The sequence below is a fragment of the Aristolochia californica genome, unplaced genomic scaffold (genome assembly GCF_029961685.1).
Source record: "Aristolochia californica isolate CCGP_79_NKW_82.1479 unplaced genomic scaffold, dmAriCali1.0.hap1 SCAF_2, whole genome shotgun sequence".
Taxonomy (NCBI): Eukaryota; Viridiplantae; Streptophyta; class Magnoliopsida; order Piperales; family Aristolochiaceae; genus Aristolochia; species Aristolochia californica.
This window is the reverse complement of record NW_027181881.1, coordinates 137972-154781: the sequence shown is the minus strand read 5'-3', so window position 1 is coordinate 154781 and position 16810 is coordinate 137972. Positions and strand designations below refer to the sequence as shown.

Genomic DNA, 16810 nt, shown 5'->3' with positions numbered 1-16810 from the left:
ATTCGTCAACACTAACACCAAGTGCAAAGATGATCTTCATGTACATGATTGACATGATCTTCATGTTGGACATGAACTTGAACTTGAAAAATCTATTTGGGGGACTAACCCCCCTTAAGGCGGAGACAGGGTGGTAGGGGACGGTGATCAGGTTGGTGTTGGGCTTAATATTTCAGTTTTTTTTTTTTTTTAGATTCGGGTTTGAGTTTTGTGAAACCCGACCCATATCAAACCGTGTCCACCCCTAAATTAAACAGTAAAATCATGGAAATTGGATCAAGCAACCATTGCTAGAATCATTAATTTTATTCTGCTAGAATTAATGAGGAGATTAGAGTCTCCTCACCTTTGGTTATGAAGAGGTGATTTGACCAACCGACCTAGTTGCATTTTTAACTTGGTCAACTCTGGGAGAATAAAAAAAAAAAAAAAAAAGCCAAATAATCGGGGATGACATCCCATGCATCGCCAAATCGGAACATATAAATTTGCACGTACACTTCTCTCAAATATCAACTATAGATGGAACCTAACTGCTCTGGAACCGGATTCCAGTATCCACAGGAAGCTTGAATAGAAGGTTTGGGCTAAAAATAGCTGTTCTTTGTGGACAGGCTCAGAGATTTGACCGCGTTTGTTAATTTTCTATTTACAGGTAATACTGATTGACTGTCATGACTCTTCCTGTCCTGCACCTTTTACGATCTACGTTTCCTTTCCCACACAAGATACCCCCGACGCCTCATTTCTTTCTGGATTCCGATTTTCTTTCCGCCATTTCTAAACCTCTCTCTCTCATTCCTTCTCGTTTTTTCACATCTTCCTCTTCTTTTGTTCTTATCTGGAATTCTGAATTGGTTCCTGCGGAATTGGTTCTTGCAGTGAGTTGCGAAAATGGCCACCACCGAAGTATGTCCAGCGCCGATGAAAGCCACTTCGAACGGGTCGTGGCAAGGCGACAATCCACTCGATTACGCTCTCCCTCTCGCCATTGTGCAGATCTGTTTGGTCGTTATTTTTACCAGGACGCTCGCTTTTCTTCTCAAGCCGCTTCGTCAACCTAGAGTCATTGCGGAAATCATCGTGAGTTTCATTTTTTTTTCTGTCCTATGATCTTATTTGTCTTAACTCTTTTATTTATTGTTTAATATGGGTGACTCTAGAAAGAAGATTTTTTTTCGTTTTCTCCGTTTAGATCATTTTCTTTTCTTATATAATCCAACTCTTTTACTCATTATGTAGTGCAAGACGAATCCAGAACCAAATAAATCTATTGGTCTTTCCATATTGAAACTGTATTTTCAGCTTTTTTCTGTTTTTCCAGAGTTCTGTTTACAATTTTGAAACAAGCTTCAAAAAGATTTCTTGACTGAATTTTTTTTTTTTAACATACTATTGCATCAAGATTCAAGATTGGACTTTGAATTTTGAAAGAGTCCTGAGATAAAACCTCCCTTTGAATTTATTATGTACGATATAAATAGATAAAGAAAATTCGAAAGAGCAATGACAGAGAAACTCAGTTAGTAAACGACATTTTTTAAAGTTTTCCTTGCCCTTTGCCAATTGCCATTATCTTCTCATGGAAGGAAATAAATTTGTCGACTCGCACTCCTTTACAGTAGGAGCCACCAGTGCTTAGTTGCAGTAGAAAATTTTCCTTCCCACAGCCTTAAAATTTAAAATACCAGGCTTAAAAATGTCAAAAAATGGTGACTTGATGAGCTCGTAGTTGGTTACTGTAAATGTGTTTGGAGTCAACAATGGCGTTTTGTACTTGTTGCAGGGAGGGATTCTATTGGGTCCATCAGCCATTGGCCGCAATCAGAAATTCCTCGATGCTGTGTTCCCTAAGCGGAGTTTGACGGTGTTGGACACGCTGGCCAACATCGGTCTCCTATTTTTCCTCTTCCTGGTGGGTCTGGAGCTGGATCTTACAGCCATCAAGCGTACAGGGAAGAAGGCCCTGGCCATCGCTCTCGCTGGCATCAGCCTTCCCTTCGTCTTGGGCATCGGCACTTCCGTCGTGCTTCGTTCCACCATCTCCCAGGGAGTTGCCCATGCTCCTTTCCTCGTATTCATGGGCGTCGCACTCTCCATCACCGCTTTCCCCGTCCTCGCACGCATTCTCGCCGAGCTTAAGCTTCTCACCACCGACGTCGGACGCATGGCTATGTCTGCCGCCGCCGTCAACGACGTTGCCGCCTGGATCCTCCTCGCCTTAGCCATCGCCCTGTCCGGCAAAGACACCTCTCCTCTCGTGTCCCTCTACGTTCTGGGAACGGGCATTTCTTTCGTGTTGCTAGCCGCCTACGTCATCCGGCCGGTGCTGGTTTGGATGGCCCAGCGGTCGCAGGAGGGAGAGCCGGTAAAGGAGCTGTACATCTGCGCGACGCTGGCGCTGGTGCTAGCGGCGGGCTTCGTGACGGACACGATCGGTATACACGCCCTATTTGGGGCCTTCATAGTTGGGATCGTCATGCCAAAGGAGGGGCCATTCGCAGGGATTCTCATCGAGAAGATCGAGGATTTGGTGTCCAGCCTCCTTCTTCCACTCTATTTCGTCTCCAGCGGACTCAAAACCAACGTTACCACCATTAGCGGGGCCGAGTCGTGGGGCCTTCTGTGCCTGGTTATCTTCACTGCTTGCGCCGGAAAGATAGGAGGCACCGTCCTTGTATCCATGGCCTATAAAATTCCGGGTCGGGAGGCTCTGGCCCTCGGCTTCCTCATGAACACGAAAGGCTTGGTCGAGCTCATCGTTCTCAACATCGGCAAGGACCGAAAGGTACGTTGCTTCTCTCTTCTTTCTTTCGTATTGTTTCGAATTTGCATGTCCCGGGCGAAATAAGATGTGAAGAACCGGGGGGTCAGAAGAGTCAACGGATCGGGCCAATCATTGGCAACCGTGAATAATGCCAGTTCCCACGTTTCTGGAGCGCGGCCAAGTGATTGCCCGGTTCGGATTCAGAAAAGAGGACTGAGCTTCATCTATTGAATCCGGTGGATCAGGTACTGAATGATCAGACGTTTGCGATCCTGGTGCTGATGGCTCTCGTCACCACCTTCATCACGACCCCATTGGTGATGGCTATCTACAAACCCGCCCGCCGAGTGGCTCCATACAAGCACCGAACCGTAGAGAGAGCCAACGGCGTCGACACGGAGCTTCGCGTCCTGGCTTGCTTCCACAGTACCCGCAACATCCCCACCATGATCAACCTCATCGAGTCGTCCCGCGGTACCCGCCGCCGCGGTATCACCGTCTACGCCATGCACCTCATGGAGCTCTCCGAGCGCCCTTCCGCCATCTCCATGGTTCACAAGGCCCGTCTCAACGGCCTCCCCTTCTGGAACAAAAAGCGCGACGACCGGGACCACATCGTCGTCGCCTTCGAGGCCTACCAGCAGCTCAGCAGCGTCTACGTCAGGCCCATGACCGCCATCTCCCATTTCTCCAGCATCCACGAGGATATCTGCACTAGCGCCCAGCAGAAGCGCGCCTCCCTCATCCTCCTCCCTTTCCACAAGCACCAGCGCCTCGATGGCGCCCTGGAGTCCCTGGGCCACGATTTCCATCAAGTCAACCAACGGGTACTGAGCTACGCTCCCTGTTCCGTGGGCATTCTCATTGATCGCGGACTTGGTGGTGCCACCCAGGTCTCCGCCAGTGACATCTCCTTCTCCGCTGTTGTTCTCTTCTTCGGTGGTCGCGACGACCGCGAGGCCCTCGCTTATGGAATCCGGATTGCTGAGCACCCCGGGATTGGTCTCACCGTGTTGAGGTTCCTACCCGCGGCAGGAAAGAACCTCACCTGGAACGCCGACCAACGTGTCACTGTCACCGACCAAGGCGAAACTGGTTTGTAATCGCTAGCTAATCAATTTTCTGTTCTCCCGTTTTTTAACGATTCAACGAGATACACATATAAACGCTGAAGTTGTGCAGGGAAAGCCGACAAAGAGTTGGACGAGGAGTGCATCACCTATTTCAAGACGAAGATTAAACCCGCCAATCCTTCCATCTCATACCTGGAAAATGAGGTCGGAAGCAAAGAAGAGGTTATCGAGGGGATAAAGGGAGTGAACAGGTGCAACCTGTTCTTGGTTGGTCGGAAGCCGCCGACGGTACCACTGGAGAGCAGAACAGACTGTCCGGAATTGGGGCCGGTTGGGTGCTTTTTGGCCTCCTCCGACTTTTTCACAACCGCTTCAGCGCTAGTGATTCAACAGTACGACCAAGCATCCCACCGGAGTTTGGAGGTCGAAGAGGTGGAAGATACCCAGGAGGTGCCGGACACGCCGGCTCACGTCGGAGTCACAAACAACGCAGCCTTCAATGAAACTCGTATAGCTCCAAGCATTATCGCTTAAATCAGCGAAGCGGTCAAAGCAAGTCCCCGCTTTTTTGCCAAATTGATGATCCAACCTGAAAGCTGAAGTGACCAACACAGGATGCGTATGCTTGCAGTAGAGGAGGTTGCGAGCGGTATGGTGCCTGCAGCTCTAGCGATTGTGTGATGGTCGTGACATCAAGAGGCAGGAAAATGATTCTTGTCTTTGCTCCTTCATGTCGATATCTATGCCAATACTCGTTTTTTTTTTTTCGATTCATTTGCGATCCTCTTTTATAGGAATATTAGCTTTGCTTGCGGAAGAAGACCGTTGCTCACTCCTCACCCAAAATTAAGTTATTTTGATCGAAAGCTTAGATAAGCACAACAAATCATTTGCTCCAGATATATAAATATTTTTCATGTCTTGTGATGAAAAGGAAACCGACTCTCTATCTCTCTAAAAAAAATTATGCTTGGACAAGAAGAAGAATGGCTACGATAACCCTCTGAATTTTCTTTTTCTTTCTTCTTTGCCAAACACATTTCTTTATTCTCTAAAGTTTTTTGCCAGCGATAAGCTTATCTCCAATAAACCGACTTTAACTGCCAATTTATCTCTTAATCACGAAGTTTCTTTGAGTTGCGCTTGGATCATGGATCATGGATCAAGTTTATGATCCAACATCCTCCCTTAAATTTGATCCTATGACTCCAATTAGATTCCTTAATCTTGTGAAGTCTTAGCTTATCAGTGGCTTGGTAAAAATATCAGTAACTTGATCTTGTGACTTCACATATTCAACTTGCACATCCTTTCTTGCAATGCACTCCCTTATATAATGGTAGCGAATATCGATGTACTAGTTTCGATCATGGAACACTGGATTCTTTGCTAGGGCAATGGCTGACTTATTGTCGACACAGATTTTGGTCGGCTCTTCTTGTATTAAGCCTATCTTTTTCAATAAATTTCTAAGCTAAATTACATGACAAACGCATGAAGTAGCCGCAACATATTCTGCTTCACAGGTGACAATGTGACAATCTGTTATTTTTTTACATCCATGTGAAAACAATATTTCCCATGAAAAATATGAATCTAGTAGTACTCCTTCGGTTATCTATGTCTCCACCCCAATTGTTATCGCTATATCCAATAAGCTTGTAATTTTTAGAAACTGAATAAAACAAGCCTAAGTCAATAGTACCTTTCAAATAGCAAAGAATTCTCTTTGCGGCTTTGAAATGGGTAGTTGTTGGAAATTCCATGTAACGGTTGACCAATCCAATTACCTAAAGGATATCAGACCTTGTACAGGTTAGATAACGTAGACTTCCTACCAAACTTTTGAAAAATGTTGGATCCACACTTTCTCCTTTTTCATGCTTGGACATCTTGATTTTGTATTCCATCGGTGTGTTTGTTTGCTTACAATTCTCCATCTTGAACTTTTTCAGGATTTCTTTTGCATAACCATCCTGTGAAATAAAATTTTCATCTTCTTGTTACTTAACTTCGATGCCAAGATAGTACGCCATAAGCCCAATATTTGTCATCTCAAATTCTTTGGTCATTGCCTTCTTGAAGTCATCGAATAAGTTTGGATTATAACCTAAAAAGATCATATCATTCACGAATAGGCACACAATTAGAACATCTTCCTTTTTTATCTTTATATAGAGAGCATGCTCGTATGGACACTTTGTAAAGCAGTTCTCTTGGAATTACTTGTCAATCCGACTATTCCATGCTTTTGGTGCTTGTTTTAACCTGTAAAGAGCAATCTTTAACTTCAAAACTTTGTCTTCATTTTCTTTCTCTTTATAACCTAAAGGTTGCTCGATGTAAACTTATTCTTCGAGGACTCCATTTAGGAAAGCAAAGTTTACATTCATTTGATGAATTTTCCATTTGTTTTGAGTTGCAAGAGAAATGCTAAGTCTTATAGTTTCTAAAAGGGCAATAGGAGCAAATGCCTCAAGATAGTCAATGCTAGCTCTTTGGTTGTATCCTTTTGTAACTAATCTTGCCTTGTGTTTTTTTATTTCACCTTTGGCATTTCTCTTTGTCTTGTACACCCATTTAACACCAACGGGTTTGTGCCCTTTAGGAAGTGGAACGAGTTCCCAGTGTTGTTCTTCTTAATGGCCTTGATTTATTCATCCATGGCATTTCTCCACTTCTTCTCTTGTGCAACTTCTTGGAAACTTACTATATTCATAATCGACAAAAAAACAGAAAAGTGTGAGATTACTAGATAGCTCGGTTTCTTTATATATTTCTCGAAGACTTCGTATCCGTGGTGCGATTCTTTGACTCCCACTTAAATGTGATAAAGGTAACTCATCTTCGTGTGTAGTTGATGTTGGCAAAGTAAGTGGGGTCGTTGACCCTAGTTGGGTTTCTCTATGTTGTTTTATCGATATTGACTCATCTTCAGATGGAGGAGAGAAATTGATGTTATCTTAGTGAGATCCAAAATTCTATAATCCTTCTTCATCAAACACCACTTCTCGATTGATTACAATATTTTTACTGTCCGGATTGTACAACTTGTAGCCTTTTGAATTTGCGTCATAACCAATGAAGATAAAACTTTCTCTTTTATTATCAAGCTTGGTTATTTTTTCATCCAGTACATGAGCATGGGCTATGCTTCCAAAGACTGTTGAGTGGAAGCTGCCAGACTTTTTTCCACTCCATGCTTCTTATAGTGTTTTTCCCAAAACACTTCTTGTTGGAAATCGGTTAGATAAATAAATTGCACACACCATAACTTTGGCCCAAAACTCTTTTGATAATTTCTTGTTTTTAAGCATGCTCCGGATTACATTGAGGATAGTTCGGTTCTTTCTTTCTGCCACTCCATTTTGTTGGGGGGATCTAGGAACTGTCATTGGTCGATGAATTCCATTTACTTTGCAGAATTCTTGGAATTCTCTTCCTCGATTAGATCTCATGGCTTTAATTTCTCTACCACTTTCCTTCTCTACTACAGCTTTGAATTTCTTGAAGGCTTAAAAAACTTCTGATGTTTGTTTTAAGAAATATACCCATGTTTTCCTTGAAAAATCATCAATAAGAAAATAATTGTTTTTACCTAAAGAGTTTGGTTTGATTTGACCGCATATATCTATGTGGATTAGCTCGAGTAGCTTATTGGCTCTTGAATCTGATTTTTTTGGAAAAAAATTTCTGAATTGCTTATCTGATAAACACCTTTCACACACTTGATTAGGGTGATTAATGCGAGGTAAGCCTCTCACCATTTATTTCTTGGACAATAGCTTCAACGCTTCAAAATTTGATGCCCAAATCGAAGATGCCATAGATACATCTTTATAACAAGCCTGTAAACACTTTGCAATATCGTTTTGAATATTTAAAGGAAACATTTTATTCTTTGATATTTGTACCTTGGCCATTAAATCTCCTTTGTCATTTCTTATAAAAAGGGTATAATTTTTCATGTGAATGTCATAACCCTTTTCTAAGAGTTGACCCAAGCTCAAGATGTTATTTTTCATATTAGGTACATAGTGGACATTTGAAATTAATTTATGACTACTATCTTTTGCACGAATAAAAATGTTACCTTTTCCTTGTACTACCATTGTGGAATCATTTCCCAAAGATTGATTCATTGAGGTATATGAACAGACTTCTTCTTCCATACATATGATTGTTTGCACTTATATCAAGATACTAGGTGTTCTCTTGTTCTACATTGTTGTTTCTATATGCTAATAACAACTTTTCTTTTTCTTTTGTCTTTGCTTCAGCATGATTGGTCTTCTCACCAATCATGTTCTTGGGAATTCTACATTCTGAAGCATAATGCCCAAATTTCTGACAATTATAATATTGAATATGAGATTTTTCATACCTGGGGTTCATCTTTCCTCTTCCACGATCCCTTGCTAAGTTTTCTCTTTTCTCATAGCTATTGTTGGAATTGTTATTATAATTACAACCTCGTCCATAGCCGCGACCTCTTCCTCGTCCACAGGCTCGACCTCTTCCTTCACCACGTTCATTTCTTGTATAAGTTTGTTCTTCATCCTTTTCTTTGATTTGTGTCTTGAAAAGTTGTTCAGAGAAATCTTGCTTCTTTTTGTGCTTTTCTTCATAGGCTTGCAAAGATCCTTGGAGTTGTTCTATTATCGTTTCTTCCAAATCCTTGGTTTCTTCAATCGTCACAACGATGTGCTCAAATTTGGGATCTAACGAACGGAGTAACTTCTTTTTTATTCTCACATCTTCTAGTTTTTCACCATTTCTTTTCAATTGATTATAAATAGCTACTACTCTTGAGAAGTAATCCGAAATAGACTCAGATGGTTTCATATGTAAGTTGAAAGTATCTTAACAACAATAACTACGACAATTGGAGTATCAAGATGAAGGTTCTTCTTGGAGCACACGATGTTTGGGACATCGTTAAAAAAGGCTTTAGTGACAACTTTGAAGGATTCAAGAAAGAGAGAAAAGAAAGCTCTGATATCACTGTGATGAAAATGAAACCGACTCTCTATCTCTCTATCTCTCTAAAAAAAAATTATGCTCGGACAGGAAGAAGAATGGCTACGATAACTCTTTTTATTTTCCTTTTCTTTTTTTATCATTTTATATTACTTATATAAATATTTATACATGTAATGGGTGAATAATCACCACATAAACCTTTGTTACATGTCAAATTCTTTGCCATACACGTTTCTTTCTTCTCCGAAGTTTTTTGTCCAACAATGAGCTTATCTCCAAGAAACCGACTTTAACTGTCGACTTATCTCTTAATCACGAAGTTTCCTTGAGTTGGGCTTGGATTAGATCAAGTTTATGATCCAACATCTTGTTCTTAATCATTGTTATCTTCCAGAAACGTTCTAGTTTGGCTGCTTTGGAACCCACTCTTAAGCTCGTGTCTTTGAAATATATATCAATTGATAATCATTTACTTGTCCATCCGTTTAACAAATATGACATGAAGGAAAAAAAAATTGGCAATTAGGATTTAGGAGGAATATATGGTTGTATATGAAATATTATATGACCTCTGGGCAATGCAGCGGAGCATTGGTTTTCCACCTCTTGGTTTTAGTTTGTTTTCAATTCTCTCATCGTGGTGATACTATGTCAAATGAATAGTTTCGAGAATCCAGATTGCATCGTTCAAACTTCAACGGCGTGTCCTTTTGAAATTGGATTATTTCTTGGTCTTTTTCGAGCGAGGGGGCTGGATATATATTTTATTGACGTAAAACAATGTTTGGACAATCTTATCCTCCTTTATAATGGACAAAGTTTTAGCCGATTGTACATGGTTCAATCAGTTCTAGTTAAGGATGGATGTTACTGTGTTTCTACATTAATATTTGAAACATCTTAGCCAGACTCTATTGTGACCTCTCAAATATAAATGTTAAATACTTGCTTTTATTGCAGAATTTTGTCGATCGAACCGGGCCCAGCCGCCTTTCCGGTTCAATGGCCATAGAAGGGTATTAAAGTCATCACGCAAATTTTACACGTTTGCTTTTCTTTATTTGGCTTTCGCATCTATCGATTTTTCTGAATGTTTTGCAACTGATACCAGCTTTGAAACAGGCCTCTCCAATTCCACTGCCGCCCAGGATTCATTGTCTAAATTTCCAACTTTCTGCACCTAACGTCTCTCTCATATCCTCTTAATGTTACGCTATCATCTTCTTTGACGTAGTCAGGTTCGAGTGTTCGCTTCGAAGATCTTCCTAACCGTTTTTTTTTTTTACAAAAGCTGAAGTAGGCTGATCCCTCTGTACCCTGAGTTTGCTTCTCTTTTTTTGTTCAATCGAGTATATCTCGCTTCAGTGTCACTTCGTGTGTAGAATATTCTATGTTTGTTTGCTGGTTAGTTTCTTTTGATTTGTCTCTTTATCCTCGATGCCTGTAATGTTGTATTGATTGCTTCTGTCAGAGGTCCTTTTTTTTTTTTCTTCTGATTCTATATAACCTAGAGCTATTCCAGCGCTTCGACAAAGTTTCTGCTATTATTGGCTCAAGGAGTAGTTAGACCGATGATCTGATAATATTGGCAAAACGAAAATTGGGAGTTTGAGGAGGTCGAAGTTGTGTTTTGTGCTTGAAAGGAGTAGTTTCAGGGTTAATGGAGATATTTTTAGTGATAATCAAGAATTCACTGGTTGTCGAATTATGTCTTTTTACTGGTTTCGGAGCCTCCTCAATTCATGGAGTAATACTATGTTGCCTCCATCCATAAGTTTATCTATTGAGTACAGACAAACTACGTAACTGTTTTTACAGACTTTTTTTTTTTTTTTTTTTGCAAATATTTCCAGTGACTCATTATGTACTTGTCTATTTCTCTGTTTCTTCTACTTAATGGTGATATTTGAGAAAATGGGGGAAACAAATTCAAAATATCTAAGGAGCATGCTAAAAGACAATATGAGCTGTTACAGCAGATTCAAGCTTCCCTCTTCCCAGTAAAAGTTCACAACTTTTAAGTGGCTATGGATCTATCACTATTGAACAGGCTCAAGCAATACGGATTCCATACTCTTCAAGTAGTTTGTTTTTGTTTATTCTATCTGAACAAGAATCTGCTCATGGTTTTTGCAGGTAATGCAAATCATGTGAGAAAGAACTGCTTTCCTTTCACAAATGTATCCCGTAGATCATTGATGTTTGTCCATGCTGCAATTTTTCTTTACTTGTTGTGTCAAAAGTTCAAATTGTCGCTTACAGTTTTTTTAACTTCACGTGAATTGTGGGAAAGCTGGAGGATGGGATTGACTTTATGTTTACACTGTGAAAATGGAAAACTGAGATGTTTTCTGATAAAATCATCATCATTGTTAGAGTACATGGAGTTATAGTCCTATTCTGATTTGTATTTAGAATTGGATTCGGTTTAGAGTGTCGTAGTATGCTTAGGATTGTACATTGAGTTACACTAGGATTATAATCTGGGGTTTATTTAAACCCATGCATGTAATGCAAAGGCAATCTAGTTTTTTCAAAGTTAACAATCATCGTCAAAGCTATCTCCCAACTTTGTTTCTGTCAGCCAAATGAATCCTTCTCTTACATGTTTGCTTGAACTAATGGATTCTAGTGGTTTGAATGGTCTCTTGTGCTCAACATCATGGAGGTCCTATGTATAAAGATGACTTGGAAGAGGTCATGGCTAGCAGCAGGCTTTTAGCGATATGGGTATAATGTTCTAGTTACTTGTTGGTTTCATGTAATGGGTTCTAGTGGTTTGAATGACCTCTTTTGATTCAACTGCTATGAAGACCTATGTATAAAGATGGTTTGAGAGAGGTCATGACTTGCAGCAGGCTTTTAGCGATAGGGGTATAATGTTCTAGTTAGTTACTTGTTTGGTGAAGGAAGTGCCCGTTTTCAAGTGGTATACTAAGGAAATATGAAATGTTACACATGAATTTACTCAATGGTTGGCTCAAGTGCTGGACATGAGATTGAAAACAAGAAGACTAAATTGTACATGTCTCATCAATTATTCACTTCCTACTGTTTATCAAATTCATAGGCCACAAGAGTCGGTTGCCTCATCGGCGTCTAGGTAATTTGGGGTCCTCTGTGTGTGTAACCAAAATATTTAAAAAAACACACACATTGCAAGTTCAAATAAAGTACCTCCCTAAATTTTGAATTCATTTATTTAGTTAACACATTAGCTAGGGAATTTGCAGCCCTTAATATGTGCTGCCAAGAAACCATATAAGGCCCACAAATGTCCATGACCACTTCATGAATGTATCTGATATGCGAAGAAAGCTCTGCCTTGCCCTTTATCCAGCTTATCATTTTGGTAGAATCTCCTTCAACTATTCAGGGAGCAGAAAAATTCTTGATTACAACCTTGCCTTAATATGCTGATTTCTACTTCTGCTGAGTCTTTCCAGCCAATAGGGCCAGCGCATACAAACCTTATGGAATCCTCTATCCTTTACGACCCCATAGTCCTGGAGTACCAAAGAAATCATATGCCAAATCTATGTGCCAAAAGGACATTGAATCATCAAATGTCAACACTTTCTTTTGCTGGAACTTGCATGGGGAGTTAATCATTGGGAAGCCATGTTTTTGCAATTCATCACATGCTATAATCTTTTTACGACTGGTAGACCGAATGAAGTACTGCACTTTTGGAGGAGTTATCGGTTTCCACGAGAGAGCAATCTTCTTTACTGCCTTGTGGGCTGAGGGACCCAATAGATGGTTATACAAAGATGATTTAGAGAAGTCTCCAAGTGGCTCTAGAGACCAGATAATTTCATCTTGTCCATTATCCTTAAAGTAGATTCACTCTAGTTCAGCCAGCAAATCTGTTTATTGTATTAATAAGATGTTAAAATCATGGGCTTTATTCTTTATATTTGACCACTTCATGAATTAGGTTAAATGGTATTATGATTTCATGGCTTATAGTTTTGTAAATGCCTAAGAATCACAATTTCAATGAGTCTTCAGTCACCTAATACCTTGGATTGTTTATTTCTAGTCGTTACTTTTTTTCTTTTGAATCATTTTTTGGTTAAGTGTCCATGCTTATGACTCTTCAATTTGTTCTTTTTTATTGAAGTCCATTTGCACAGTAATTTTTTATTTTTTGGTAGGCATTGTTACATCAATTATTCACTGTGTTTCTTTGTAAATGTTAGATACTTTTGATCGACAAGGATGTTAAGTCCATTTGATGGGTTTGAAAAGGACTCCACGAATAATGACAGACAGGCAGAAGATAGTGAATATGCGAGCCTGCTGATTGGCAGTGAACCTAGATTTGGTGAGGTTAATGATTTACAATCTCAGTTGGGAACAAAGCCACCACTAGCCATGTGGTGGTTGAAGATCTTATTCTGTTGCTTGGCTTCAATAGTGATCCTTCTTATTCTTTTGAAGTGGGGAATCCCATTACCCTTGAAAAGGTATTTCGTAGTCTGGTGTTCCTTTTGCATATGCTATGGTTTTGTTTAATTTTTATTTTTTCAAGTAAATGTATAGCTTTTAAGAATTAATAACTAACAACGTTTTAATATTATTTATCTAATCAGAGATTGAAGCACTATATAAGCAGTTAATGGCCGTGTTAGGTGTGGAACTGGCAATGAGGCCAAAAAAATTCAATTGCTTAGTTTTCCTTTTTTTAACACAAAATCAAATTTGACACTGGAGATACCAAGCTCCTCCAAGTAAGAAATTGACCGATGCTTCAAACTACCAGCACAGAGTTGGTAGTGTTTATTATATGAAGAGGAACACTGTATGAATGTCAATAGCATCACTGAATTTGCGATTGCTAGTATACAGAGCAATAATGTAAGATTTTATACTGACGAGTTGCTGAAAGACAGCTGCAAAATTACAATTGTTGTATTGTTAAGCCATGTTACAATATTGATTTAGTCTATGTAATCGAATTTTTCACCAAAAAGGAAGAAGAAAATAGTACATGAAATGGTGTTCATTATGATCACTTCACTTGGGATTTGAGTAAACCAGTCCCCTTTTCCTATGTGGCAATAGCAGTTATTGTCCTTGCCAGTTGTTATGTGTCACCTTCTCACCTTGTCACTTGGCAAGGTTTAAGGAAAAACAAATTCTTGTGTGGGCCCTCTTAAAGATTGTTTGTTCTGCAGACTTAAAGTTATCTATAGGACAATCCCTCAGGCTTTTTGTACCCCATATACGAGCCAAATCCATGCAATGCTGAACTTGGTATTTCAAGTACAACGTTAATTTTACAAGAGCTGGCTGATTTTCAAACACACACACACACACACATAGAACTTGTGCTGTGTTGGCAGTCAAAGACTTAATTTTAAACATCTTTGCTGAAACTGTGAACTTAGTTTTTTCACTTAAACTGTCAAAATTCTGGTGTTTAATTTCAGAATAAAATCTCATGTGGCACAACCCTTATCCATTCAATTATCTCCAAACCTGGACATTAGAGCTTCTCTCTCATTCTCTATGACCCACGTGCACATAATCATTAAGTCAATGGCTTCTCCTGTCTGTGGGTTGTAAACTACTGGCTGTTATTATGTAGTATCCTGATTGGCTGTAAAACATGTCATTGTTTAAGATTTAATCCTCTATCCACTTCCTAATTTGTTGTCAATCTGTTTTGATCCATTTCATATGTTTTTTGTAGGTACTCTTCCCAATCATGCAGTGGGAAGCAACTGCTTTTGGACGGCCCATTCTTGCTCTTGTACTTATTGCCTCTTTGGCATTGTTCCCTGTCCTCCTGATTCCATCTGGACCATCCATGTGGCTGGCTGGAATGATTTTTGGATATGGTCTTGGATTTGTGATAATCATGGTAGGAACTACCATTGGAATGGCCTTACCCTATTTAATTGGGTTGTTATTCCATGATCGTATCCATGTAAGGAACCTCGTCCTCCTTGAACACCTTCATGATAGTATAGAGACATTGCAGTGTTTTTATGTAGGGTCTGCATGAAATTCATGTGATTTAGATTTTTTCAACCATAGGAAAATGTGACGTTAATACCGATTTACCATTTGAATGTGACAGCAATGGTTGAAGAGGTGGCTTCAGAAGGCTGCTGTAATCAGGCTGGCTGGAGAAGGCAGTTGGTTCCATCAATTCCGAGTGGGTTTCCATACACAGTTTTCAACTACATTATTGTGGTCACTAACATGAAATTTGGTTCATACATATGGGGTTCCATTGCTGAAATGATACCCGAAGCCTTCATTTGCATATATAGGTCAGTTACCTACTGGTTTGCATAAGGTTTTTATGATCCTTTGACAGAAGAATTGAAAAGACTAATCTCGGGGCATGTGGTTTTGAGGTTGGTTTTGTTTTTTAAAAATATTTTTTGTTTATCTCGAAGCATGGCATAAACATGTTTTTTTGAGTATGACTGGTATGTGTATTTTGTACATAAACCAGATTTCATATAGCTCTTATCACTTTATACTGCTTTTCTGTGTCTAAATATTTGTCTTCATGTTGTGTGCAAGTGAATTTTGTTGCCTTCCTGCTTTAGATAGGGCAAACATGCAATTTTTCTTAATCTATCCCAATCACATATAATTAGTTTAAATTTTAAAATTTTACTAGACACTATAATTGGTTTGCTTTTAGGATGCATTCCTTGATGATGATATTTCTAAGATTGTTTTATTTTCTTAATTTGGTACAGTGGAAGGCTTATACGAACATTGGCAGACATGAAATACAGCAATCATCACATGACAACACTTGAGATTGTCTACAATGTTATCTCCTTCATTATCGCAATCATCACCACAGTGCTCTTCACAGTTTACGCGAAAAGAGCTTTGGATGACTTAGAAATGAAGGAGGGCATTAGCAATGAAAGACGAAACCACTCCCTCGGTCTCACATCTTTGCCCCCTAAGCATGCATACCAACACGGTGATAACCATGAATGTGGTTCTCTGACAATGTAGACAAATGCATACAGATAACCCAATACACTCACACTGATGTAACAGACAGATTCCGCACACGGTCTATCATAAAATTGCTTCTACAGAATCTGAGAAATGAAAAATGTAGTCCGACATGGAAACAGGAAACCGGAAACAATCTCTTGCGCTAGATGTAAAGAATAACTGTAAGCAGAAAACCAAAAAGGAAACAAAATGAGGAGTCCAAAGTGAACCGGTTTTCCAGCAAGATATTTGCCAACCAGTAATCAATGAGCAGGAATATCCTTTTCTTCTTTCACCTCCAGTTCCCAGCCGCATTCTTGGGACAAAGAATTTAATAGAACACAGAAAAAGCTACCGTCTTCCTTATCTGTAATGGTTCGCTGTTCACAGACAAAAATGCGGGTTCTTCAAATAATCAATCAAAACACTGGTTTTGGTGGTGGTCCATGAAACTACTGTGTAATCTTAGCAATGAAGTCGCCCAGACTGTCTACGGTTGCTACATCCAATTTGGGGCGACTGTGCAACAGCATTGGGGCGACCTTCAATAACCTGAGCCGATTCCAGCTCAATTCAAAGCTTTAGGACTTGGATTGTAGACGCTTCTTCACTCATTCATCCATGTGTACATTGCATTCCTCGCAGTAGAAATCATTCTTCTCAATCAATGTTTTCATAAACTCGTATGAGAGTTTATGATTTTCGTGTTCGTTTGTCTGCGATCTTGTCGGAGAATTTAACGACCTGGGGGGCAAGAAACATAGGGAACAACCCTTACCAGACTCGGAAGAAGAGGCTTTCTTCGTACACAGTTTCTTGACCTTCCTGAACGGAAACAACGCCATCCGCTTCGCCCGCTTAACCTTGTTTTCGTAGCCCTTGCGCCTCCTCCGATCATCGTCAGAACCCGATAACCAATCCTTTGAATCATGTTCGAATTTCTCCTCTTCAGACATAGAAGAAAACCGTCCCAAAGCGCGCAAACAGAACTTCTAGACAGTCA

General features: G+C 39.9%; 1 protein-coding gene and 1 pseudogene across 1 annotated transcript; both read left to right on the top strand.

Moving 5' to 3' along the window:
• The first annotated feature begins 894 nt into the window (after window positions 1-894).
• On the top strand, window positions 895-4374 carry LOC137956197 (cation/H(+) antiporter 19-like). The gene is made up of 4 exons (XM_068803578.1): window positions 895-1083; window positions 1787-2788; window positions 3013-3862; window positions 3950-4374. The coding sequence occupies exons 1-4, from the start codon at window positions 895-897 to the stop codon at window positions 4372-4374; spliced, it is 2466 nt and encodes an 821-aa protein (XP_068659679.1).
• An 8798-nt stretch (window positions 4375-13172) lies between these two features.
• Window positions 13173-16016, top strand: LOC137956193 (uncharacterized; annotated as a pseudogene).
• The last annotated feature ends 794 nt before the right edge of the window (window positions 16017-16810 follow it).

What these genes read in the sequence shown, in the direction of transcription:
- LOC137956197 (XM_068803578.1), top strand. Translation starts at nt 895, where the DNA reads ATGGCCACCACCGAAGTATGTCCAGCGCCGATGAAAGCCACTTCGAAC. An exon ending in ACATCGGCAAGGACCGAAAG is followed by an intron (nt 2,789 to 3,012) that starts GTACGTTGCTTC and finishes CCGGTGGATCAG; the next exon opens with GTACTGAATGATCAGACGTT. An exon ending in CACCGACCAAGGCGAAACTG is followed by an intron (nt 3,863 to 3,949) that starts GTTTGTAATCGC and finishes GAAGTTGTGCAG; the next exon opens with GGAAAGCCGACAAAGAGTTG.